General features: G+C 42.9%; 1 protein-coding gene across 2 annotated transcripts in view; it reads left to right on the top strand.

Moving 5' to 3' along the window:
• Positions 1-25,144, top strand: part of selenof (selenoprotein F) — a 101,136-nt gene that overhangs the window by 26,491 nt on the left and 49,501 nt on the right. For both annotated transcript variants that reach the window (XM_068036712.1, XM_068036713.1), the window contains one exon: positions 13,562-13,625. In XM_068036712.1, the coding sequence (XP_067892813.1) occupies positions 13,562-13,625 (64 nt within the window). The remainder of the gene's footprint in view (positions 1-13,561; positions 13,626-25,144) is intronic.

Here is a 25,144-nt window from a genome sequence, read left to right as displayed (position 1 = left end):
CTGCTTTAATGCATAATTTGTTCATGTTCAGCACACTGAACACTAGTATATTTGCAAGATTTGAGTTTTATATCTGGTAGAAGAAGTTTTTTTTTTAATGAGTGCTTACAATGAATGAAGCTTCCTACAAACTATTTTGAATGTGCTTGACTATACTGGAACCTGTTGGGTGAGTCACTGTTGGGTCTCTATCAGGATTTGACTCTTTTTGAAAACTGAACTTGTAAAGGATACCTACATGTGCAGTATTAAATATCTCCTTTCCATATGCAAGTAGTTATGGCCAACAGGGTAAATGATAAAGTTGTGAAGATACCTTCCAACCCAATAACTTATAACTGACAACTAGAGTCTTCACTTTAATTTATTTTATTTTTATAAACCAGCAGTTTAAGTATAAGTAGTTAATTTAAATCTCTTTCTCTCTGGGTTTGTAATATCAGTGTGTGTGTACGTAAAAGATATATAATGTAGAGTACATCTCAGTGCCTTGCAAATTACCATCTATTGCTGAATTCGAATAGCCCTAAATTCCCACTTTGCTGTGTTACTGATACTTAATTCATATTATTGGGTAATTTAAATTCTTTGTGGCAGTAAAGTGCCTTCAAACTATCAAGAGTAGACTGTAATTGCTAATTACATGGTCGTTTTAAGTAGTAATGGTATATGAACAAACCTGCTTCCAACCAAAACTCAAGTTATTTATATTATCCACTCTTTCACTGCATAGAAATGTACACTTCATGGTTTTTAGGGAATAGTATCTGCACATTCATTTACAGCATTCTCTTAACATTCATAGCTTAGTAAAAGACTTCATGTTAATTCTGGTGTAAATCTGGCACTAAGACTTCCTCAACTTCAACAAGAAGGGTTTGAGCAGATGCAACCAGGGAGCATAACAACTGCAGTGCCACAAGAAGAATGAAATGGTCTACTTCATCATTAATTTAAGTCTTGCCCAGTAATGTATCTGAACTTAATGTTGGACCAGCTGACATAAGTTCCTTGCAGCCACTACCTTTACTGACTTGGAATAAGGCTGACATTTGAGCAGTGTAGGAGAAGTTTTTTCTTTGTATGATGACTCCACACCCACTAAGACCTGGATTGATTTGAAGCAATTTCACTTTTTGCTGCTTGTGAATTCAAACTTTGGTCCCAGATGCCTCAGTTCTCTAGACCTATTTAAATTAAAGGCGGTGTTTGACATGAAGAGAGCATTATCAATGGTGAAATTGAATCTATGTAATGTACTTGGCTGCGTTTGCTGACAACGTAATCACTAGGTGGCGCAGCACTGGCACAAACGCAAATATGGCCTCATAATGTCACAGTCTAGGATGTCTCAGGCAGCTGCTTGTATTAAAAATGCCGCTGCTCAATCTGTCACAAAAAGTGAATTAAACCGAAACCCCCTCAAAGGCTGCGATCATCGCCTCCATCCTAACCCCAACAGTACCCCACTCCTTCCTGCCGTCGCCACTTCTCTTCGCTGCTCCCTCCTGCACCTGTCTGCTCGCTCCCCAGCTCGGCGCTTCCCTCAGCCCCTCACCCCTCACCTCACCACTTCTCTTTCCACCCCCCGCCCCCCCCCCCCCACCGGCCGCTCGCTCCCAATTGCGCTGTCATTTGTCAGCTGCTTGCTCCACCCCCAGCAGCTTGTTCCCCGCCACTGCTCCAGGCGCCATGGGGGGGAGCAATCGGCCGAGAGGGGGAAGGAGCAAGCAAGCAGCTGGGGTTGGGGAAGGGGGATGTGGCGAGGTGGAAAGCCGCAGCCGAAGTGGGATACTGCTGGGGGTGGATGGAGGTGGCAATTGCAGCCATTGAGGAGTGAGACAATGCTCGGACTGGCGTCATTATGTCCAGCATCATTGCGTGGTGATGTTGGTGCGATCGTGCGCAGATTCATACTGGCAAACTGGTAAATGTTCGGATGCACTGATGACGTCGACGATCGCTCTGCGCATATTCTGCTTCGTCAGGCGACACTCTGAATGTACTTACGGCTGCACTCAGTTTTCTGCACAGCAGGAGGCCAATCAGCCTGTCATGCCTATGCCTTTGCCTGCTGTACTTAATCCCATTCCCTAAATTTTCCTTTTTATTCATTTGTTCACTTTCCTTTAATTCCGCTTGCACCATTTTTTTTCTTTGAGTGTTCTATGTCCTATCACCTCTCCATCCTTTCTTCCACTAATCAGCTGTCTTGGCCCAGGACGCAAAAATCTGGTACTGAGGAAGTGCTGCACTGTCAAAGGTGCTGGCTTTTGGATGAGATATTAAACCAAGACCCTGTCTGCCCTCTCGGTAGATGTAAAAGATCCCATGGCACTATTTCAAAGAAGAAGAACAGGAGAGTTATTCCTGGTGTCCTGGCCAATATTTATCCCTGAATCAACATCTCAGAAAAAAAGACTATCTGGTAATTAAAACATTGCTGTTTGTCGGAGCTTGTGTGAAAATTGGCTGCCACGTTGCCTACATTTTTACAGTGACGATGCTTCAAAATAGTACTTCATTGGCTGTAAAGCGCTTTTGGAGGTCCTGTGGTCGTGAAAGACATTATATCAATGCAATTCCTTTTCACCCATCAGCCCTTTGCTCACTGACCTACATTAGCCCCCAGTTAAGCAATGCCACATTTTTTTAAATTCTTGTTTTCAAATCTCTTCATGGCCTGACCCACTCCCTATCTCTGTTATCTCACCCAGCTCCACAGACCTCCCCAACTACGCCTCTCCAACTCTGGCCTCTTCAGCATCCCTGATTTTAATAACTCAACCATTGACGGCTATGCCTTCACCTGCCAAGGCCCAAAGCTCCTGGTTTCCCTCCCTAAACCTCATTTAAGCTTCCTGTGCAATGGTGCTGCGACTGCTTAGCAAAAGGTTGATGGGGGACAAGCATACAAGATATTGAAATGCTATCCTCCCATTTCAATTTCTATACAGCAGTTTCTATGCGTCAATGTTTTGTGACTGAAAGGCAAGTCACATTGAAAATGTTCTTAGTATTTGGGGATCCATCTTTTACAAAGAAGATTGGAAATGTTGACTGCAGAAGCAATCAACCGTGCAACAAGAACAGCAGGATGTTTTCAACAGCCGTACTTCCCCACATCCATTGCAAATCATTATACATGTAACTTCAGGTAATAGATCAATGAATTCCAGTAGTATTTCCTTTTAATTCTGTTCGTAAACATAGCTGCACAATATTTTCAAAGGTGAGTTGTTGATGACTGATTTGAGAATGATGAAATTTTTTTTCCCCCTTAACTATTAGTTAATTGTGTTTGTTTACACATGTTTTGCCTTCGAAGTCTAGGGAAATCCCAGTTTCCCTGGTCTGATTCTGTCTTGCGTCTTTAGCTAGTGCATTATGATGCTGAAATTAACAATGTAATAATGCCATAGCTGTTGTCATTTTAATCCTGTACAACTAAAGCTCAAACAAGATAGTTCTTCCTTCCTTTCATTTCACAGCTCCTGTCTTTTCCCTCCTGTCTTATTTTTCCTTTTCTGCTATTTCCTGAATCTTGTTTTACATTTTGCAAGTCGAAACATGTATTGCAAAACTTGGGTTTTAATTAGCTAAATCTGACTCTCCTTTTTTGTTCTTCCCTTCCTGTAGCCTTCAGTGATATGATCATGTCTCTTTGTTAATGTGTAAAAACTGAGTCAAACAGGAAGGTTGCAAATGGATATGTGTGAAGTAGCAGTGGGTCGTGCTTTTAATGCCCAGTCAAATAATTTTTTCCACAAAGCATCAAGATGTTCACAGTCTTAAAAACTGTATATTGTACAAAAGAAAACTGACCATGGCCTTTTCAAGATCCTAGTGCTGACTGTACTGGTGAAACTCAACTCTAATTTAGGGACCTTTTATTCAACCTCGGATTTTAAACAGGTTGCCTTTGGAATAAAGTGACAAATAGCTCCTTCTATCAGCTCTCGTGAACCTCACTAAGTGAGCCATGTGGTAGTAGAATGTTGTACTGTGGCATGGGAGAGGTACTTATATTTATGTTGCAACTTAACCACCCCTCACATCTCAAACTGCTCCACGAATAATGAAGATTCAGCGTTGTTTTTTTTTCCAATAACATGGTCAACCGTAATAAATATAACGCGCTAATATCTTGGTTTCATTGAATTATTCAATCAATCATTTAAGAAAATTCACAACTGTCCACCTTTAGTTGAATTCTGACTGGAGCATAGTTCAGTGTACAGAATTGGTAAGCAAAACAATACAAGTTAAATATTTAAGTCCTTATCAATGTACTTTTATTGGATGTTACAGTCCATCAAATCTGGATGCACAATGTTTGCTGGAACAAATTTTTTTGAACTGAAGTATGCCAAATGTACCATTTTTCCTATCAGTAAAACAAAGAGGGATGTGCTGGGAGGCAGCCTAACTATGCATGAAATTGCAGAAGGAATTGCCCAGATATTTGCAGTTGCTGGAAATATCTACTGCATATCTACTCCATCACATGTTATCACTGTGCATTTTGGAGTAACTGCTATATATGTGCTTGACTAAGTGTTGAGGGAATTATGTTCTACAGTTAAAATAGTGCTACTGATAGTACTACAGCAGTTTATTTCCTCCTTTCTCTTTAACTCAACAATAGCCTCCCAGTCTATAGTCCAAGAAGAGAGAACACTGTAATGAGACAGCATCAACAAAATGGCTAATGTTCATACCGCTGTCAGGAAATGTTAACTGTCTACTCATGGAGGATTGGAGAACTGCACACTGAATTGGCAGGAGGTTTAGATGGGAGTTGAGGAGGAGTATTTCACCCAGAGGGTGGTTGGAATCTGGAACACACTGCCTGAAGGGGAGGTAGAGGCAGGAGCACTCACGACATTCAAGAAATATTTAGTTGATCACTTGAAAAGCAATAACATACAAGGCTACGGGCCAAATGTGGGGAAATGGGATTAGTTAGGACGGGTGCTTGATGGTCAGCGCAGGCACGTTGGCTGAAGGACCTGTTTCTGTGCTGTAAAACTCTATGAATTGTTGTGTTTGTAATGGTGGCTAATGCTTTCTGATAGTAGTATCAGCTGTTTGACCAAGACAAGTTTTCTTTTCTTTAGCATTTCAATCATACGAGCATTTTTCATCGGCAACATGGTGCAATCTGTGTATGCTTACATAAAAGTTGTTGCCCTGTCGCAAGAATTGAATTTAAATGTCTCCGTAGATGTCCCCTTTTCTACCCCTAAATGTACTTAACTGGAAAGGGAAATTGCTGATTTCTTTTTAATAAGTGGGGGCAAAAATGTTACTACTGTTCCTTCTATTGGATGCAGAAAGCATAATTTGTAAAACCTGGACCTTTTTTGTTATGGGTCCTGTTACATGGAACTTTTAATTTTGTCTAGCAACAAGAGAGCTGTGTGAATAGAGCTGGTTAAACCTGGATAAACGGAGTAGCTTGTAAACAATGTTGGTAGGAATTTGGTGAGAGTGGAAAGTAGTGGATAAATAGTAAGCCGTGTTTTTATCAAGCTGAAGTTCAATATATTTACTTTTTAAAAACTGCAAAGTCAGTGGCAGTTAGCAGTTAGTCAGCTGTAAGTGGGAACCTGATTAGACATAATTGTTGTGGCTAGCAACTGACTGTCTAGTTGTAATAAGGGATATCAGCTCAACATAGAGCTGGGAGTTTCTGATAAACAAAGTGGCTTGTTATCAGTGCCAGTGGGAATTTGATACAGGGTTGGGGTGCGGGGGCAAGGAGCTTCGAAGTGCTTTAAACCAACGGGCAACAGTATATGGTGTACACTGTGACTGTGTGCCAGTGGAGAAGAGAGTCAATGTTTAAGGTGGTGAGTGGGGTACCAGTCAGGTGGGCTGCTTTGTCCTGGATAGTGTCAAGTTTCTTGAGTGTCGTTGGAGCTGCACTCATCCAGACAAGATGAGAGTACTCCATCACATTCCAGACTTGTGTCTTGTAGATGGTTGAAAGACTTTGGGGAGTCAAGAAATTCACTGTAGGTTAATGTTTGTCCAAGATGTATTTCATTTATTGGGGTTAAAGTTGAGCAGCTGGCTGCTTTGTACTGCCATTGTTCCATTGTGATTGTTCCCCAGAGCGCATTTAAAACAGGAATTCACAACTGATGCATTGTTCCTGAATACACTAAACAGCCAGTAAACTGTACAAATCTCCCTCTTATACACAGTAAGAAATGCAGCTGATTAAATTAGTCACTTGTATTTCAAATGTAAGAAGCCCATACAACAGCTGTGTGTCATCACAGCATGAATTCAAACTTTTGTCTTTTGACACAGTTGAACTTTAATTGGGAGGTATAAGAGCAACAGTTCATACTTGTGCGTTGGAAAGGCATGCTGCATTTGCTCGAAGCTGGATGCTAATCTGTAATGGTGGTATAGAATTTTGGCAAGTGACAAATTGCAAATCTGTATGCAGTGTCTTTTTTTAAATGCTGTGACACATCTGTGACTGTAACTGACCATCAGACACTCGAGCCATAGAAGTGTAATATAGGATAAGACAGATCTGTTACCTATTTTAGTAATGTCTGATATACATACACACACCAATCAATTATGTCAAAAGCAAATTGGATGGGCACTTGAGGGAAATAAACGTGCAAGTTTAGGAAGATAGAGTGAGGGAATGGGACTGATTGGATTTCTCTAGAGAGCTGGCATGGACTCGATGGGCCGAATGGCCACATCCTGTGCTGTTATGACTCTATCACACACACAAACTTAACATGCCAGAATACAATGCAGTCTTTGTAATAATTGCTTTTGTATTTCAGCAACTGACTACCATATTTTCAGAGATGGAGGATTTTAGTTGCAAGGTTAGGTTGGAAAAGCTGGGTTTGTTCTCCTCAGAACAAAGGAGATTGAGAGGAGATTTAATAGAAATGTACAAGAGCATGACAGACTTAAATAAGTTACACAAGGAAAAACTGTGCTAGATGCAGGGAGGATGTTCCCAATGGCTGAGGAGTCCAGAGCTAGGGGTCACAGTCTCAGGATACGGGGTACGCCATTTAGAACCGAGATGAGGAGAAATTTCTTCACTGGGTGGTGAACCTGTAGAATTCTCGACTGCTGAAGGCAGTGGAAGCCAAGTCATTAAATATATTCAAGAAGGAAATAGATATATTGAATGCCAAAGGGATCAAGGGATGTGGGGTGAAAGCAGGAACAGGGTACTGAATTAGATGGTCAGCCATGATCATTTTTGAATGGTGGAGCAGGCCCAAAGGGCCGAATGGCTGACTCCTGCTCATTTTTCTATGTTTCAAATGGTACAAGGACTAGGGGACACAGATTGAAAGTTTTGGGCAAAAGATATAGGGGGAATACGAGGAAGCACTTATTTATGCAGCAGGTGATAATGACGTGGAACTCGTTGCCCACAAGGCTGGAAGCAGAGATGATCAATGACTTAAAGAGGAAGTTAGATGGCCACCTGAGAGAAATAGACTTGCTCGGCTACCGGGAACAAGCCAGGGAGTGGGGCTGACTGCATAGGTCTGTGGAGAGCTAGCATGGACTCGATGGGCCAAATGGCCTCCTTGTCTGCTGTAAATGACTCGAATATATACTCTATGACTATTCCCCTTTATTAGAGTTTTTCATGTATTCGCTCATTAAAAGAATTATTGTCCCTGGATGAGCTTCCTACCACACATCTACACCATCACTAAGAGTGCCTATTCCCACCTCCAAAATTTTCCAACTCTACCCTTCCATATCTGCTGCCTCAGTCGTGCCTTTGTTACCTCTAGACTTGATTATTCCAACGCATTCCTGGCCAGCCTCCTACATTCTACCTCCTATGAACTTGAGGTCATTAGAAACTCTGTTGCCCATGTCCTAACTCTTATCAAGTCCCGTTCACCCATCTCTCCCTGTGCTCGCTGATCTATATTAGCTACTGACCAAGCAATGCCTCAATTTTAAAATTCTCATCCTTGTTTTCAAATCTCTTCATGGCCTTGACCCTTTCTATCTCTAATCTCCTCCAAGATATCTGCTCCGCCAATTCTGGCCTCTTGAGCATTCCCGATTTTAATCACTCCACCATTGGTGGCCATGCCTTCAACTGCTATGCCCTAAGTTCTGGAATTCCCTCACTAAACCTCCGCCTCTCTTCCTTGCTCTATAAGTTGCTCCTTAAAACTAATCTCTGGCCTGATATCTCTTTATGTGGCTCAGTGTCAAATTTTGTTCCATAACTTTCCTGTAATATGCCTTGGGAAGTTTTATTGAATTAAAGGTGTTATATAAATGCAAGTTGTTGTTGTCATTTATTCTCAGGCTTTCATTATTAGTACATTTATGATTTCCAGGGCTTTTGCAGAGTGTTGGCTTGAAGGCCTAGCAATAAGCTGATTAACACATGGATTGTTAGGCAACCACAGATAGTGAAGAATAAAAATTTTATTGTTGAAATTGAATTGTCCATAATTTAGTATTTTATATTGTATGTTCTCAACACTTTGCTGTATGGCTGTGAAACATGGGTGACTTACAGCTACCAGGAAGAGAAGCGCAATAGTTTCCATCTTTGCTGTCTGTGGTGCATTCTGGGTATATCCTGGCAAGACAAAATTACAAATGCGGCAATCCTCTCAAAGGCAGTGCTCCCAAGTGTGTTGGCACTAACCAAACAGACGGCTTTGGTGGTTTGGACACATGCGCAGGATGGAAGACGCTCACGTACCCAAGGACCTTCTGTATGGTGAGATCGCCTAGGCCAGGCAACCAGTAGGGCGCCCAAAGCTCTGCGTAAAGGATGCTTGCAGGTATAACATGAAGGCCTTAAATGTCGACTATTGCAGCTGGGATTCACTAGCTGGTGAAAGAGGGAACTGGAGACATATCCTATGAACTGGTGTGCTTTGCCACGATGACCAGGGGCTATAGCAGCTTGTTTACAGGCGCCAACGTCAAAAACAACAACTCACAGCGTCACTTGGCAGCTGCACTTGTGGCAGAACCTGCCTGTCAAGGATTGGCCTTCACAGCCATCAGCAAAGGCGCACCAAGCAAAGACACCCCACCTAAATGATTTGTTTGCTGTATGTGCATCATCTTTTGTTGATGAAAGGATGCCAACCATTATATGTTCTAATCTATGGCGCTTTCTTCCCTGTATATTTGTGCATAAATCTGATAAGGCCTGTAAAGATCCATTTTCTTTTGTTTAGTATAATTGGGTTTTTGTCTGTTTAGTGGCTTGCTTGATGTCCATAGTTGAGCACAGTCATTGATGAGCAGGGGAGATGTGACTGGGATGGGAAGAAACCAACATTACCAAAAAACAAATTGACAGAATGCATGCTATTGCACATTACCTGCATGATCTATTTTTTTTCAGTTGCAGCTGGGAAATTACTAATCAATGCCTATTGGTCATGTAGTAAAATATATTGTGGTATAATTAGATGCTAGACAAATCCTTTATCTCATGCTTCTGGTGATACGTTCCTCAGTGATGAAATGCATCAATGTGATACGGTATTCTTTTCAGGCACATGACAAGCTATCCATATTCATGTTTCCTTGTCACAGATTGTACTCTTCAAAGTTGCATGTGGCACATTTATCTGTACTTTTGAAATTGCATCTCAGAAAATCTGCAGATCACGATGGTTACAAATCTGAGCAGGAGTGTACACTCTCTCTTTTGTGGGCCATTTAGATACAGAAGAATCAAACTCTGGTCACACAAATTTGCACATTGCTCAAGCTATTGGTACTTTGTTGCATAAATCTTAAATCAGATGACAATGCAACAGCTGTAGGTAGCCCATTACAAACTTGTAAGCTCATGTTCGACCAGCAGGACAGACCCAGCAGAGGTGGCGGCACAGTGGTATACAGGAGGGAGGGAGTTGCCCTGGGAGTCCTCAACATCGACTCTGGACCCCATGAAGTCTCATGGCATCAGGTCAAACATGGACAAGGAAACCTCCTGCTGAGTACCACCTACTGCCCTCCCTCAGCTGATGAGTTAGTACTCTTCCATGTTGAACAGCACTTGGAGGAAGCACTGAGAGTGGCAAGGGCACAGAATGTACTCTGGGTGGGGGACTTCAATGTCCATCACCAAGAGTGGCTCGGTGGAACCACTAGTGACCGAGCTGGCCGAGTCCTAAAGGACATATCTGCTAGACTGGGTCTGCGGCAGGTGGTGAGGGAACCAACAAGAGGGGAAAACATACTTGACCTCGTCCTCACCAATCTTCCTGCCGCAGATGCATCTGTCCATTTCAGTATTGGTAGGAGTGACCACCGCACAGTCGTTGTGGAGACTAAGTCCGGCCTTCACATTGAGGATACCCTCCTTCGTGTTGTGTGGCACTACCACTGTGCTAAATGGGATAGATTTCAAACAGATCTAGCAATGCAAAACTGGGCATCCATGAGGTGCTGTGGGCCATCAGCAGCAGCAGAATTGTACTCAACCACAATCTGTAACTTCATGGCCCGGCAGATTCCCCACTCTACCATTACCATCCAGCCAGGAGACCAACTCTGCTTCAATGAAGAGTGCAAGAGGGCATGCCAGGAGTAGCATCAAGCACATCTCAAAATGAGGTGTCAACCTGGTGAAGCTACAACTCAGGACTGTATACGTGCCAAACTGCATAAGCAGCATGTGATGGACAGAGCTAAGCTATCCCATAACCAACGGATCAGATCTAAGCTCTGCAGTCCTGCCACATCCAGCTGTGAATGGTGGTGGACAATTAAGCAACTAACTGGAGGAGGAGGCTCCACAAATATCCCCATCCTCAATGATGGGGGAGTCCAGCATATCAGTACAAAAGATATGGCTGAAGCATTTGCAGCAATCTTCAGCCAGAAGTGCCGAGTTGATGATCCATCTCTGCCTCCTCCTGAAGTCCCCAGCATCACAGATGCCAGACTTCAGCCAATTTGATTCACTCCGCGTGATATCAAGAAACGACTGAAGGCACTGGACACTGCAAAGGCTATGGGCCCTGACAATATTCCGGCAATAGTACTGAAGACCTGTGGTCCAGAACTTGCCGTGCCCCTAGCCAAGCTGTTCCAGTACAGCTACAACACTGGCATCTACCTGGCAATGTGGGTGGCGCAGTGGTTAGCACTGCAGCCTCACAGCTCCAGCGATCCCGGATCGAATGGGATTAATGTAGGATTAGTATAAATGGGTGGTTGATGGTCGGCACAGACTCAGTGGGCCAAAGGGCCTGTTTCAGTGCTGTATCTCAAAGAATGAATGAATGGACGGACGGATGGACGACAACCGTGTGCAGCTGCGTCACCAATGACCGTCCTGCAATCATAAGGTCAGAAGTGGGGATGTTCGCTGATGATTGCACGATGTTCAGCACCATTCATCACTCCTCAGATGCTGAAGCAGTCCGTGTAGAAATACAGGACGACTTGGACAATATCCAGGCTTGGGCTGATAAGTGGCAAGTAGCATTCATGCCACACAAGTGCCAGGAGATGACTATCTCCAAAAAGAGAATCTAACCATCTCCCCTTGACATTCAATGGCATTACCATCGCTGAATCCCCCACTATCAACATCCTAGGGGCTACCATTGACAGAAACTGAACTGGAGTAGCCGTATAAATACCGTGGCTACAAGAGCAGGTCAGAGGCTAGGAATCCTGCAGCGAGTAACTCACCTCCTGACTACCCAAAGCCTGTTCCACCATCTACAAGGCACAAGTCAGGAGTGTGATGGAATACTGTCCACTTGCCTGGATGGGTGCAGCTCCAACAACACTCAAGAAGCTCGACATCATCCAGGACAAAGCAGCCCACTTGATAGGCACCCCATCTACAAACATTCACTCCCTCCACCACCAATGCACAGTGGCAGCAGTGTGTACCATCTACAAGATGCACTGTAGCAATGCACCAAGGCTGCTTAGACAGCACCTTCCGAACCCGTGACCTCTACCAACTAGAAGGACAAGGGCAGCAAATGCATGTGAACACCACCACCTGCAAGTTCCCCTCCAAGTCACACACCATCCTGACTTGGAACAATATCGCTATTCCTTCACTGTCGCTAGGTCAAAATCCTGGAACTCCCTTCCTAACAGCACTGTGGGTGTACCTACCCCACATGGATTGCAGCGGTTCAAGGCGGCAGCTCAGCACCACCTTCTCAAGGGCAATTAGGGATGGGCAATAAATGCTGGCCTGGCCAGCGACGCCCACATCCCAGGAATGAGTAGATAAAAATGGAAAAAAGTAGCGAATGAGGAATTTAGATGAGAGTTGCCTGGGCTCCATGGCTAAAAAGGGTGGGGCTTATGGGCTAGTTGAAGCTCACAGGCCATAATGTGAATATCCCTGATTCCAAGGACCTGAGTAATCAACAGAAAAACCTATTGTGCTTTAAAAAATGTAGCTTTCCATGCCCACCTTGCTTGCTTCCCTTCATAAATTGTGACGTTTTATTTTTCCATTTCTTTACATGAGAGCGCACAGTGGGACCTAATAAGCTAAATAAAAGAAGGGGCTTGTGGTGAACTGCCAGGTTCTGTAGTTCATATTATGCCTTTGATCAGTTGTTGAAGTTTCTTGCTTTGAATCAAAATAATATCCCTGTACCTTTAGAGAAAAATAACTCTGTAAAAAAAAAAAAAACCTATCATATATGCAAGTATTTCATCCAGTTTTAGGAGCTCAATGTCGACTTGCTAATCTCCTGCTTATGCACTTAGTCAGAGTCATAGAGAGATACAGCACTGAAACAGGCCCTTCGGCGCACCGAGTCTGTGCCGACCATCAACCACCCATTTATACTAATCCTGCATTAATCCCATATCCCCTACCACATCCCCACCTTCCCTCAATTCTCCTCCCACCTACCTACACTAGGGGCAATTTACAATGGCCAATTTACCTATCAACCTGCAAGTCTTTGGCTGTGGGAGGAAACCGGAGCATCCGGCGGAAACCCACGCGGTCACGGAGAACTTGCAAACTCCGCACAGGCAGTACCCAGAACCGAACCCGGGTCGCTGGAGCTGTGAGGCTGCAGTGCTAACCACTGCGCCACTGTGCACCCTTTTTTTTTCTTAAAAATTCTTCCCCAGGTGTTGTATTTACTCCCGCAGTTGATCCAGTGTGTGTACAACCTTTTAGACTGGTTAGTTGGTCACCTTGGGCACACTGGTCTAATTTTATACAGCGCCTCCGTGAAAAGTTGTTGAAACAGTTCTCTGCATTTGTGCTACTAAGCCTGGTCCTTTATCCCAATAGTAGAATCATAAATCTACAATACCATTTGACAAGGGAGCCTGGCTTACTTGCACTATGAAATACTGCTGTTCCGGTTCACTGGTATGATGCCACGACAGTAGTTGCATTCCTAAAGGATGACACGGATATATTCTGAATAATACAAAATATGGTGATTAAAATATTTACACCATCTTATGTTTATCATGCTGATAACAGAGGCTTGAGGCCTTTATGCAATAAATTTGTTCGCTGATGCCTACTTCTTTGTCTTTCCAACAGCTTTATGCTGGAGCTGTCCTTGAAGTATGTGGATGAAAATTGGGAAGGTTCCCCCAAGTCCAGGGTAAGTGAATAAAACCATATATTGTGTATATAAAAGCAAAATACTGCAGATGTTGGAAATCTGAAATAAAAACAAGAAATGCTGGAAATACTCAGCAGGTCTGGCAGCATCTGTGGAGAGAGAAGCAGAGTTAACATTTCAGGTCAATGACCCTTCATCAGAACTGGCAAATATTAGAAGTGTAATAGGTTTTAAGCAAGTAAAGCAGGAGTGGGGGAAGAGAAAACAAAAGAGAAGGTATTGTTAGGACAAGATCACAGAGAATAACTGACCAGAAGATCATGGAGCAAAGGCAAACGATATGTTCATGGGATGGTGAAAGAGGAAGCGTTAGTACAGAGAGGATGTTAATTGACAGAAAAATGAACAGCCCTGGCCCCTAGCACAAACATGAAAAATAACAGTAGGATAGGCACAGTAGAAACAAGCTAAACAAACTAAAATAAAAAACAAACTAAAAATGAAAAGTGGGGCCTGTCATGCTGTGAAATTATTGAACTCCATTTTCAGTCCGGCAGGCTGTAGCGCGCCTAATCGGTAAATGAGGTGCTGTTCCTCGAGCTTGCATTGATGTTCACTGGAACACTGCAGCAATTCCAGGACATAGATGTGAGCATAAAAGCGGGGGGGGGTATGTTGAAATGGCCAGCAACTGGAAGCTCGGGGTCATGCTTTCGGACTGAGCGGAGGTGGTTTTTTACTTCTAATTTCCACCCTTCTCTCTCCTTAACATGGTCCACCGCCGACACTGCCCTTCCTCGACTTTTTTGTCTCCATCTCTGGAGATAGGCTGTCCACTAATATTCATTAAAGCCCACTGACTCCCGCAGCTATCCAGATTGCACCACTTCACACCCTACCTTCTGTAAGGACTCCATTCTATTCTCTCAGTTTCTCAGTCTCCGACGCATCTGCTCTGATGATGCAACTTTCCACGACAGCGCTTCTGATATGTCTTCCTTTATCCTCAACCGAGGATTCCCCCCCCCCCCCACTGTGGTTGACTGGGCCCTCAACTGTGTCCGGCCCATTTCCCGCACCTCTATCCTCAACTGTTACCCTCCCTCCCAAAACCGCGACAGGATTCCCCTTGTCCTCACTTTCCACCCCACCAGTCTCCGCATCCAAAGGAACATCCTCTGCCATTTCCACCACCTCCAGCGTGATGCCACTACCAAACGCATCTTCCCCTCCCCTCGTCTGTCAGCATTACAAAGGGATCGTTGCCTCCGTGACGCCCTAGCCACTCCTGCATTACCCCCACAACCTCGTCCCCTTCCCACGGCACCTTCCCCTGCAGTCGCAGGAGGTGTAATACCTGCCCATTTACCTCCTCTCTTACTATGCAAGGCCCCAAACGCTCCTTTCAGGTGAAGCAGCGATTTGCTTGTACTTTTAATTTTAGTGTACTATATTTGCTGCTCGCAACATTGGGGAGACCATACACAGATTGGGTGACCGCTTTGCGGAACAATTCCGCATGACCCTGAGCGGTTGCTGGCCATTTCAACACACACCCCTGCTCATGCCCACATCTCTGTCCTGGGTTTGCTGCAGTGTTCCAGTGAACATCAACGCAAGCTCGAGGAACAGCACCCCATTTACCGATTAGGCATGCTACAGCCTGCCAGACTGAACATTGAGTTCAATAATTTCAGAGCATGACTGGCCCCCCCCCCCCTTTTTTATTTTTAGTTATTTTTTATTTTTTATTTTATTTCAGTTTGTTTCTACTGTGCTTACCCACTGTTTTTTTCATGTTTGTGCTTGGGGCCAGGGCTGTTCATTTTTCTGTCAATTAACACCCTCTCTGTACTAATGCTTTGTCTTTCAGCATACCATTAACATACCGATTGCCTTTGCTCCATTACCTTCTGGTCAGTTATTCAGTGTGACCCTCTGTCCTATCAACACTTTCTCTTTTGTTATCTCTTGCCCCACCCCCGCTTTATTTGCTTAAAACCTATTACATTTCTAACATTTGGCAGTTCTGATGAAGGGTCACTGACCCGAAACATTAACTCTGCTGTTCTCTCCACAGATGCTGCCAGACCTGCTGAGTATTTCCAGCATTTCTTGTTTCTATTTCGTATATTGTATATACTTTTGAACAACTATTACAAAGGGAGTTGGAAAATTAGGACTATCTTCATTAGTTCAGAAGAGGTTAATGGATGAATTGATGGGTGTCTAATGTAATAAAGGGTTGGGCAGACAGCTAAACATTGAACATTTGCAGTGGTCAAGGGATCTAGAATGAGGGAGCAGGAAGATAAAATGGAATGTGAGATGTAGGACAGAGCAGGGAAAACTTTTATCATAACCCTTTCTATGTTTGAGGTGTAGTGCAGATATTCCTGGGCTAAACTTGCTTCATCGTATTGGGACCAAATGTCTGACTTGTTTATACTGTGAGAGAATGAGATATCTGAAGGTCAAACAAAGAAAACCGCAGCTTCTGAAGTGTATTTTTAGGCTGTATTGAACTGTGTAGCTCTGCCATCAGTGATTCTTTCAGCATACATCTTAATTGCGATTTGATTTCAGTATCTGATGACTCTAAGTAATCTATTGTTTCCTGTAGTGTACACACCGAATCAGAGCATTGGTGTATGAGTGGTGTGAGAATGTTAGAATAATGGAGATTACATTATTAGCTTTTGTAACTGACCTTGAAGCCTTTATTTTCCTACTACATAGCAATGATCAATTTTTGTCTTTGTTGCAGTAAAAGGAAACTTGAGCTTGTGAAATGTGACCATGCAGTAACATCAGCATTCCGGGTAGCCATCTAAATAATGCAGAAAAATACAGGTCAAATTTGGGCTGGTTTAATTGAGAAATTCAACTTCAAATAACTAGTCTTGTCTTTTCAAAAAAAAAACAGAAGTTCTTGTGCTGTGAATTGTGTTTCTCAATTGATTCAGTCCCTTTTTTAGTAGCGAAGTATTGTTATAACCTTTTGTCTTGAGGTGCGGTGCAAGTATTCCTCACACTCGAACTTCCAGCTCAATGGAGCTAAGCATTGTTTATCATAACCTCAATGCTGATGCTGTCAGCGCCTTGGATTGGAGCGACGGCAGGCGGACCTGGGAGGAGGTGGATCCAGAGCGGGACCTGTGAAATAAAGAGCAGGGCTCAAGGCCTACACCGACCTTGGACCAGAGCAGCGGCAGTCGGCGGGCTCTCTAGCTGTGTCAGCGCATGCTGAGTTTCAAAAGAAGAAAAGAAAGACTTACAGTGACATCATGGGAAATCTAGAAACTGGTTGTGTAAGTAACAGCTATTAGTGCCTGTAAATAGCTTTAAAAAAAATCAGGGGCGAGAAAGTTTTTTTAAAAAAAACCTCAAAACCTACCTTATAAGTGATTGGTTGGTGGGTAACTGCTGTTGGGGAGTATCAGTAAATAGCTGGGTTAGTAACTGAAGTAAAGAGAAAGGTAAGGTCTGCAGTTATTTTATATAGTAAGTAGTGTTTATTAGGGAATCAAGGTCCCTAGTGTAAATAATGTCTAATTTTGGAGTAATTTAAGGGAGTAAATTAAGGGTAAGTCATGGCAGGGCAGCTTAGCAGCGTGGAGTGCTCCTCCTGTGCAATGTGGCAAGTCAGGGACACTTCCAGTGTCCAGGGTGAGCACGTGTGCAGGAAGTGGCTGCAGCTGCTCAAAATCCGCTTTTCGGATCTGGAGTAGCGGCTGGGGACACTGTGGAGCATCCACGAAGCTGAGATCATCGTGGATAGCACATACAGAGAGGTGGTCACACCGCAGGTAAAGACTGTTCAGGCAAAAAGGGAATGGGTGACCGCCAGGCAGAGTAGAAGAACTAGCCAGGTAGTGCAGGAGTCCCCTGGGTCCATCTCCCTCTCCAACAAATTTTCTGCTTTGGATACTGTTGGGGGAGATAGCTTCTCAGGGGGACTGCAGCAAGAGCCAAGTCTGGGGCACCACAGGTGACTCAGCTGCACAGGAGGGCAGGAAAAAGAGTAGGAGAGCTATAGTGGTAGGGGATTCTATCGTAAGAGGTACAGATAGGCGTTTCTGTGGCTGCAAACATGACTCCAGGATGGTATGTTGTCTCCCTGGTGCTAGGGTCAAGGATGTCATGGAGCGGATGCAGGACATTCTGAAGGGGGAGGGTGAACAGTCAGAGGTCGTGGTTCACAATTGTACCAACGACATAGGTGTAGAGAGGGATGAGGTCCTGCAACAAGAATTTAGGGAGCTAGGTAGCAGGTTAAAAAGCCGGATCTCAAAGGTTGTAATCTCTGGATTACTCCCGGTGCCATGTGCTAGTGAGTATAGAAATGGGAGGATAGAACAGATGAATGCGTGGCTGAAGGGATGGTGCAGAAGGGAGGGCTTTGTTTCTTGGATCACTGGATCAGTTTCTGGCAAAGGTGGGATCTGTACAAGTTGGACGGGACCAACATCCTTGCAGGGAGGTTTGCTAGTGCTGTTGGTGGGGGGGTTCAACTAATTTGGCAAGGGGATGGGATACAGAGTGGAGGTACAGTAGGGGGTGATGCACAGCCAAATATAGAAGAGAAACTAAGTCAGTCTGGAAGGCAGAGCAAATATAGAGCTGCTAAGGCACAAGTGAATAATGCAAGGCTGGATTGCATCTATTTTAAGGAGTCTTACAAGTAAGGCAGATGAGTTGAGGGCATTGATTATGTTGCGACCGAACACTCCAGTCAAAGCCCCCAATCAAAATATACAATTCTGATTTTGGTGGGAGAAACGCATTGTTAATTCAATCCTGTCGTCCACAGATCGCCTATCATATCATTTTAAACTTTCTAAATTAAAAGACCCAGCCAAATTGTACCATCTATTAACCCCCGAATGAGGCTAACCAGACCAGGTGTCTTTAAATCAACAATTTAACTGTTTAATTAGAAAAACTAATTACTTAAACACTATGAAGATATCAACAACATTTAACATAGCAAATGTTAAAGTCCTTGCAGATTTGCAGTCCATTGTTGCATGAAGTCATCACAGCCGTCCAATGGGGGGGGAAAGGGGTTCTTCCATGGTAGAACAGTCTGTAGTCCAATTCCTTCTCCAGCGAATTTCAACAATTAATGACTTGCAAATACTTTCAATAGAATCAATCTGACTTGAGAGGTTTTGAGGGATAAAAGATTGTCACAGTCTCCCTTCCCTTCCTTCAGTTTAAATTACCAGAGATCTCTGTTTTAGCTTGACTTATTTTAGAATTTTGAGAGATAATAATTAGACTAAAATCCTATTCCTTCAGTTTAAATGGCTGAGAGCTCTTTTTTCAGGTGCTAAACACTACAGCTCTCTCTGTGCATGTGCTCTGTTAGAACAAACTGTCTTCAACTAAAAGCCAGTTCAAAATTGAATTGTAACAAATGTATCACTTGATACTCCCAGTGACTGTATCTATGGTAACTAGAATGCACCCTTTGAATTGCAGCCTCCAAATGGCTATATCCATGGCAACGAAAATGCACCTTCCTATAACTCCTGAGGCTTGCTGACTCTTAAAGCAGCACTGATTCTCTGCAAGCCTTAAAGGTACACCGCATATTCCCAGGAAAAAAAACTACATGACAATTAACACATGGGAATATGATATTATTGCTATCACAGAGACATGTTTAAGGGAAGGGCAGGACTGGATCTCAATATTCCAGGATATAGAATCTTTTGGTGTGAAGAGGGAATGTAAAAGAGGAGGTGGCATTACATTATTGATCAAGGAGTCAATTACTGCAGTAAGGGGGGATGATATCTTAGACGGTTCCTCAAATGAGGCCATATGGATAGAACTTGAAAACAAAAAGGGGGCAGTCACTTTGCTGGAAGTGTACTACAGGCCTCCAAGCAGTCAGAGAGATGTACAGGAGCAGATATGTAGGCAAATCACAGAAGTATAAAAATAATAGGGTAATAATAGGAGATTTCAACTTCCCCAATATTAACTGGGATAGTCTTAGTGCAAAAGGCTTAAAGGGGACAGAATTCTTAAAGTGCAACCAGGAGAGCTTTTTGAGCCAGCACGTAGAAAGTCCTACAAGAGAAGGCGTGGTACTGGACCTAATCTTAGGGATAGAAGCCAGACAAGTGTTACTTGGAACTTACCGCACCAAGTGTTACTTGGTCATGGTGCACATTGGTACAAACGACGTAGGTAAACAAAAAAATGAGGTCCTAAAAGCAGAATATAGGGAGCTAGGAAGTAAATTGAAAAGTAGGACCTCAAAGGTAGTGATCTCAGGATTACTACCAGTGCCAGGTGCTAGTCAGAGTAAAAATAGCAAGATATATCGGATGAATATGTGGCTAAAGAGATTTTGTGAGGGGGAGGGTTTTAGATTCCTGGGACATTGGGACTGGTTCTGGGGGAGGTGGGACAGTACAGACTGGACAGGTTACACCTGGGCAGGACTGGGACTGATGTCCTGAGGGGGAGGGTTTAAACTAAAATGGCAGGGGGATGGGAACTTTTGCAAGGAGTCGGAGGAGGGGCGATCAAAGACAGGAACAAAAGACAGTAAGGGAAATAAGAAAAGTGATAGCCATAGAAATCAAGGGCCAGAATCAAACAAGGTCACAGTGAAAAATAGTGGGAAGGGGACATGTCATGTTAAGGCACAAAGCCCTTAAGGCTTGTCTTTTTAACGCGCGGAGCAGTCGCAATAAAGTGGATGAATTAATCACGCCAATAGATGTAAACAGGTATGATATAGTCGGGATTACGGAAACGTGGCTGCAGGGTGACCAGGGATGGGAAATTCACCTCCAGGGGTATTCAGTATTTCGAAAGGACAAACAAAAAGAAAAAGGCGTTGGAGTTGCATTGCTGGTTAAAGAGAAAATTAACACAATAGTGAGGAAGGATATTAGCTGTGACTATATGGGTAGAGCTGAGAAACACTAAGAGGGGGTTGTATATAGACCCCCAAACTGTAGTGGTGATGTTCGGAATGGCGTTAAACAGGAAATTAGAGAAGCATGCGATAATGGAACATCTGTAATTATGGGTGATTTTAATCTGCATATAGATTGGGCAAATCAAATTAGTCACAATACCGTAGAGGAGGAATTCATGGAGTGTATACAGAATGGTTTTCTGGACCAATACATTGAGGAACCAACTAGAGAACAGGCCATTCTAGACTGGGTATTGTGGAATGAGAGAGGAGTAATTGACAATCTAGTTATGTGAGACCCCTTGGGGATGAGCAACCATAATATGATCGAATTCTTCAACAAGCTGGAGAGTGACGTAGTTGATTCTGAGACTAATAAAGGAAACTATGAAGGTATGAGGCACGAGTTGGCTATGATGGATTGGGAAATATTACTTAAAGGGATGACGGTGGATAGACAAACCATGGCTTGCAAGGGAAATTAGAGATAGCATTAGATCCAAGGAAGAGGCATACAAATTCACCAGAAAAAACAACAGACCTGAGGATTGGGAGCAGTTTAGAATTCAGCAAAGGAGGACCAAGGCATTGATTAAGAAGGGGAAAATAGAGTACGAGAGTAAGCTTGCAGGGAACGTGAAAACTGACTGTAAACGTTTCTATAGGTATGTGAAGAGAAAAAGATTGGTGAAGACAAATGTAGGTCCCTTACAGTCAGAAACGGGGGAATTTATTATGGGAACAAAGAAATGGCTAACCAACTAAATGCTTACTTTCATTCTGTCTTGACAAACGAGGACACTAATATCATACCAGAAATGTTGGGGGAACACCGGGTTTAGTGAGAAGGAGGAACTGAAGGAAATCAGTGTTAGTAGAGAAATGGTGTTGGGGAAATTGATGGGATTGAAAGCTGATAATTCCCCAGGGCCTGATAATCTATATCCCAGAGTACTTAAGGAAGTGGCTCTAGAAATAGTGGATGCATTGGTGGCCTTCTTCCAGGATTCTGTAGACTCTGGAACAGTTCCTACAGATTGGAGGGTAGCTAATATAGCCCCCACTATTTAAAAAGGGAGAGAAAACAGGAAATTATAGACCAGTCAGCCTGATGTCAGTAGTGGGGAAAATTGTAGAGTCCATTATCAAAGATTTTATAGCAGAGCACTTCGAGAACAATGGCAGAATCGGACAGAATCAGCATAGATTTACGAAAGAGAAATCATGTTTGACAAGTCTACTAGAATTCTTCGAGGATGTAACTAGTAGAGTTGAGGAGGGGGAGCCAGTGGATGTGGTTTATTTGGATTTTCAGAAGGCTTTCGACAAAGTCCCACATAAGAGATTAGCATGTAAAATTAAAGCGCATGGGATTGGGGGTAGTGTATTGTGATGGATGGAAAATTGGTTGTCAGACAGGAAACCAAGAGTAGAAATAAACGGGTATTTTTCCGAATGGCAGGCAGTGACTAGTGGGGTACCACAGGGATCGGTGCTAGGACCGCAGCTATTCACAACATACATTAATGAGTTAGATGAGGGAACTAAATGTAATATTTCCAAATTTGCAGATGACAGAAAACTGGGTGGGAGGGTGAGTTGTGAGGAGGCTGCAGAGAGGCTTCAGGATGATTTGGACAAGTTGAGTGAGTGGGCAAATGCATGGCAGATGCAGTATAATGTGGATAAATGTGAGGTTATCCACTTTGGTAGCAAAAACAGGAAGGCAGCTTATTATCTGAACGGCTATAAACAGTCATGACCATAATGAATGGCGGAGCAGAACTGTACACAGTACTCCAGCTGTGGCCTAACTAATTCTGCTCAGAACTGTCCTTTGTGATGCCTGTTAGCAACCCCTTGGCCTTGGCTTCCCACCATAACCTGACATTTGCCGTAGTTTGATCTGAACTTCATGGCAAAGATTTCTGTAACCACCTTATTCATCCAAGCAAGAAAATTTTGATGCACTGTCCTCTTACTATCAAGTAGAAGTCGGATGAATTCAGTATTCTCATTAAATAAATGTTTATGTACCAAGATTGTAATATATTATTAAAATAGTTTGACTCCTGTCATAGCATTATAATCAGAGAACCTAGTGGATGCCAATTTTATTTTCCACTTCCAATTTCTGAAATTGCTTTCTTTGGAGAATTTTATCTTAACCATGACCAGAAAATAGTGTGTCTTTACATTTATTTTGAGTCGCTTTTGTATCTTAAAAGTATATGCACGGTGAAAGCAAATTAAAATCCACTCTTTGAATGTGCTGTTACACTATATGTGTTTTAGTGCTAATCTAATTGTTTGATGTTTGCTTATCTTTAAGGCCATTTGATCCATCCAGAAAGATCATAAATTCATTTTAATTAATGGGAGATTGGCCTCATGCCTCTTGACTACGCTGACTTCAACGCATGAATGTCTCCCATAAGAAACCTTGTAATTTTGTCTTGCTTCCAAACTGTAAGGATAAACAGCTGACTTCCAACAGGCCCAACACTTGGATTTTAGTTAAGTTTAAATGTCACTGCTAGACCAATATGTACTATAACTTAAATTGCCAGAGAATATTGACGCAACCCCATTCCCAGTTGGAACACTCTGATTCTTATCTGACTGTGTTTCAGCAAAATGGTTCTGATTCTGTGATTCTGATTCTAAGGTATAACAGCAGTTAAGTTATCTACTGTCAGTTTCCAAATACTATGCATTTATCAAAGTGGAGACATTAGTCTTGGGAAAGGACCAGCCTGAAGGATGTGAGGTAATCTATACTGATTAAAATTTTGCCTTGGAAATGGGAGAATAATTCCATTAATTTGTTTGAGAGTGGGAAAACTCCATTTCCATTTGATCATATCTTAAGGAATTGCAACATTTAGTGCAATGATGTGCACTTGGAAAAATTTGCAGTGGTGCATGTGTGGAGCTGTCGCCCTCAAAGCAGTAGATGCTAGGTCAGCTAATAATTTCAAATCTGAGTGCAAGATTTTTGTTAGTTAAGGGCATTAAAGAATATGGAATCAAGGTGGGTAAATGAAGTTGGGATAAGATCAGCCGTGACCTTATTGAGTGGTGGATCAGGCTTGAGGGCCTTACTCCTGTTTGTGTTACTGTGTTGCCTTCGTACAGAGCCTGTTAAGGGGTTGCATTTTGAATGGCACACACTGGTTGTCTTGCAGGCCCCCACCTGCCAAGAATGAGGCACATTAATTTTGCCACATGAAGATTGATTTTTTTTTAAAACTGTTACTGGGGTAAAGAAAGAACTTTTCTTTAGAAAAAAACTCCAGACCCTTGACTGGAAAGGCATTTGCATAGTAACAGATAGTACTGGGAAAGGACAAAGGGGTCACTCCCAACTCCAATTTAATCCACAATGGACTTTTGATTACCAGACATTAAAGGTGGAGAAGCTAGCATTCCAGGTTGACAGAGATGCTCCCAATACACAGAAGAGACCTGGTCAAACCAGTCAGTCACATGACCACCTGCTGGCCAACTAGGGGAGTTTTAAATTGGAGGAAGAGTGTTTGAAGACCGAAAGCTGTTTGCTCCTGGACAGAAAAGACCTCTCGTGGCTGGCTCAGTGCGTGCTAGTGTGGGCATGTCATGCAGCCACATGCATTAACCAAATTAGAGTTTAAGTTTATGGTTTAATAAATTTCACTTTTCTTATTTAAGTCTAAGAAAGCCTGTTTGTGCTCGTTTCTTTGCCTTATAATTGGCACGGTGTGAACAAGGATTCACCAAGGGGGAGCTCAAAGCACAGTGTGTTTAAAAACAAAACCCTGTTACTGTATGACCAGGTGAAGGCTGAGAAAGACCCCTAGACACCTTTCTCACCTAGTTGTAACATGGTTTATAATGCATGCTTGGTCATCTTAAATTACAGAACAGCATTGCTGACATTCTGCTTCGATATTGAAAGTATATTCTGCATAAGTTAAGATCCTTTATGCTCTATTTCTGTTTTTTATCTTTAGTGCAGTAATTGAATATATTAAAGCCAATGTTATCACATTTCTTCCCTCCCTCGTGTCCCATATCACTTATCATTCTCCCTCCCTGACCTCTTCCCCTCCCCACAATTTATATTACAGCACCAGCTCCCATGTCTTGCTGAAACTTTCCAATTTTTATATGTTGGATGATTTCTATAGCAATTGGTTCCAGAAATTTGTCAATACTTCGTTAGTGGTAGTTAGTGGTGTTCCTCTTCCATTGTCTCGGAAGCCAGTGGTTCCGAACCTTCTCGAGAGTGCTTGTACATTCCCCACCCAAAAATAACCAAAGCACAAGTAAATTTGTAATGAACGACATGCCTTTTTTATTCAGCTATGCTGGCTTGAATTTATTGGCATTACTTTTTTATTTGAAGCTCTTGATTTGCATCCTTCCATAGACTCCAGCGCTATATCCTGCAGCATATATCACGAGGTAGCTATGCGTGAGGAAGTCCATCTGATCCAACTTGGAAGATCATATCTCAATTTATTGTAATAGGAGATTAGCTTCCTGCTTCTTCATTGCCCTGCCTGCAACACATGAATATCTCCCATTTAAAACCACGGCTAAATTGTGGCAAGTCGAAGAGACTTAGTAG

Source organism: Heterodontus francisci, chromosome 8 (genome assembly GCF_036365525.1).
Source record: "Heterodontus francisci isolate sHetFra1 chromosome 8, sHetFra1.hap1, whole genome shotgun sequence".
Lineage (NCBI taxonomy): Eukaryota > Metazoa > Chordata > Chondrichthyes > Heterodontiformes > Heterodontidae > Heterodontus > Heterodontus francisci.
This window is presented reverse-complemented; position numbering and strand designations above follow the sequence as displayed.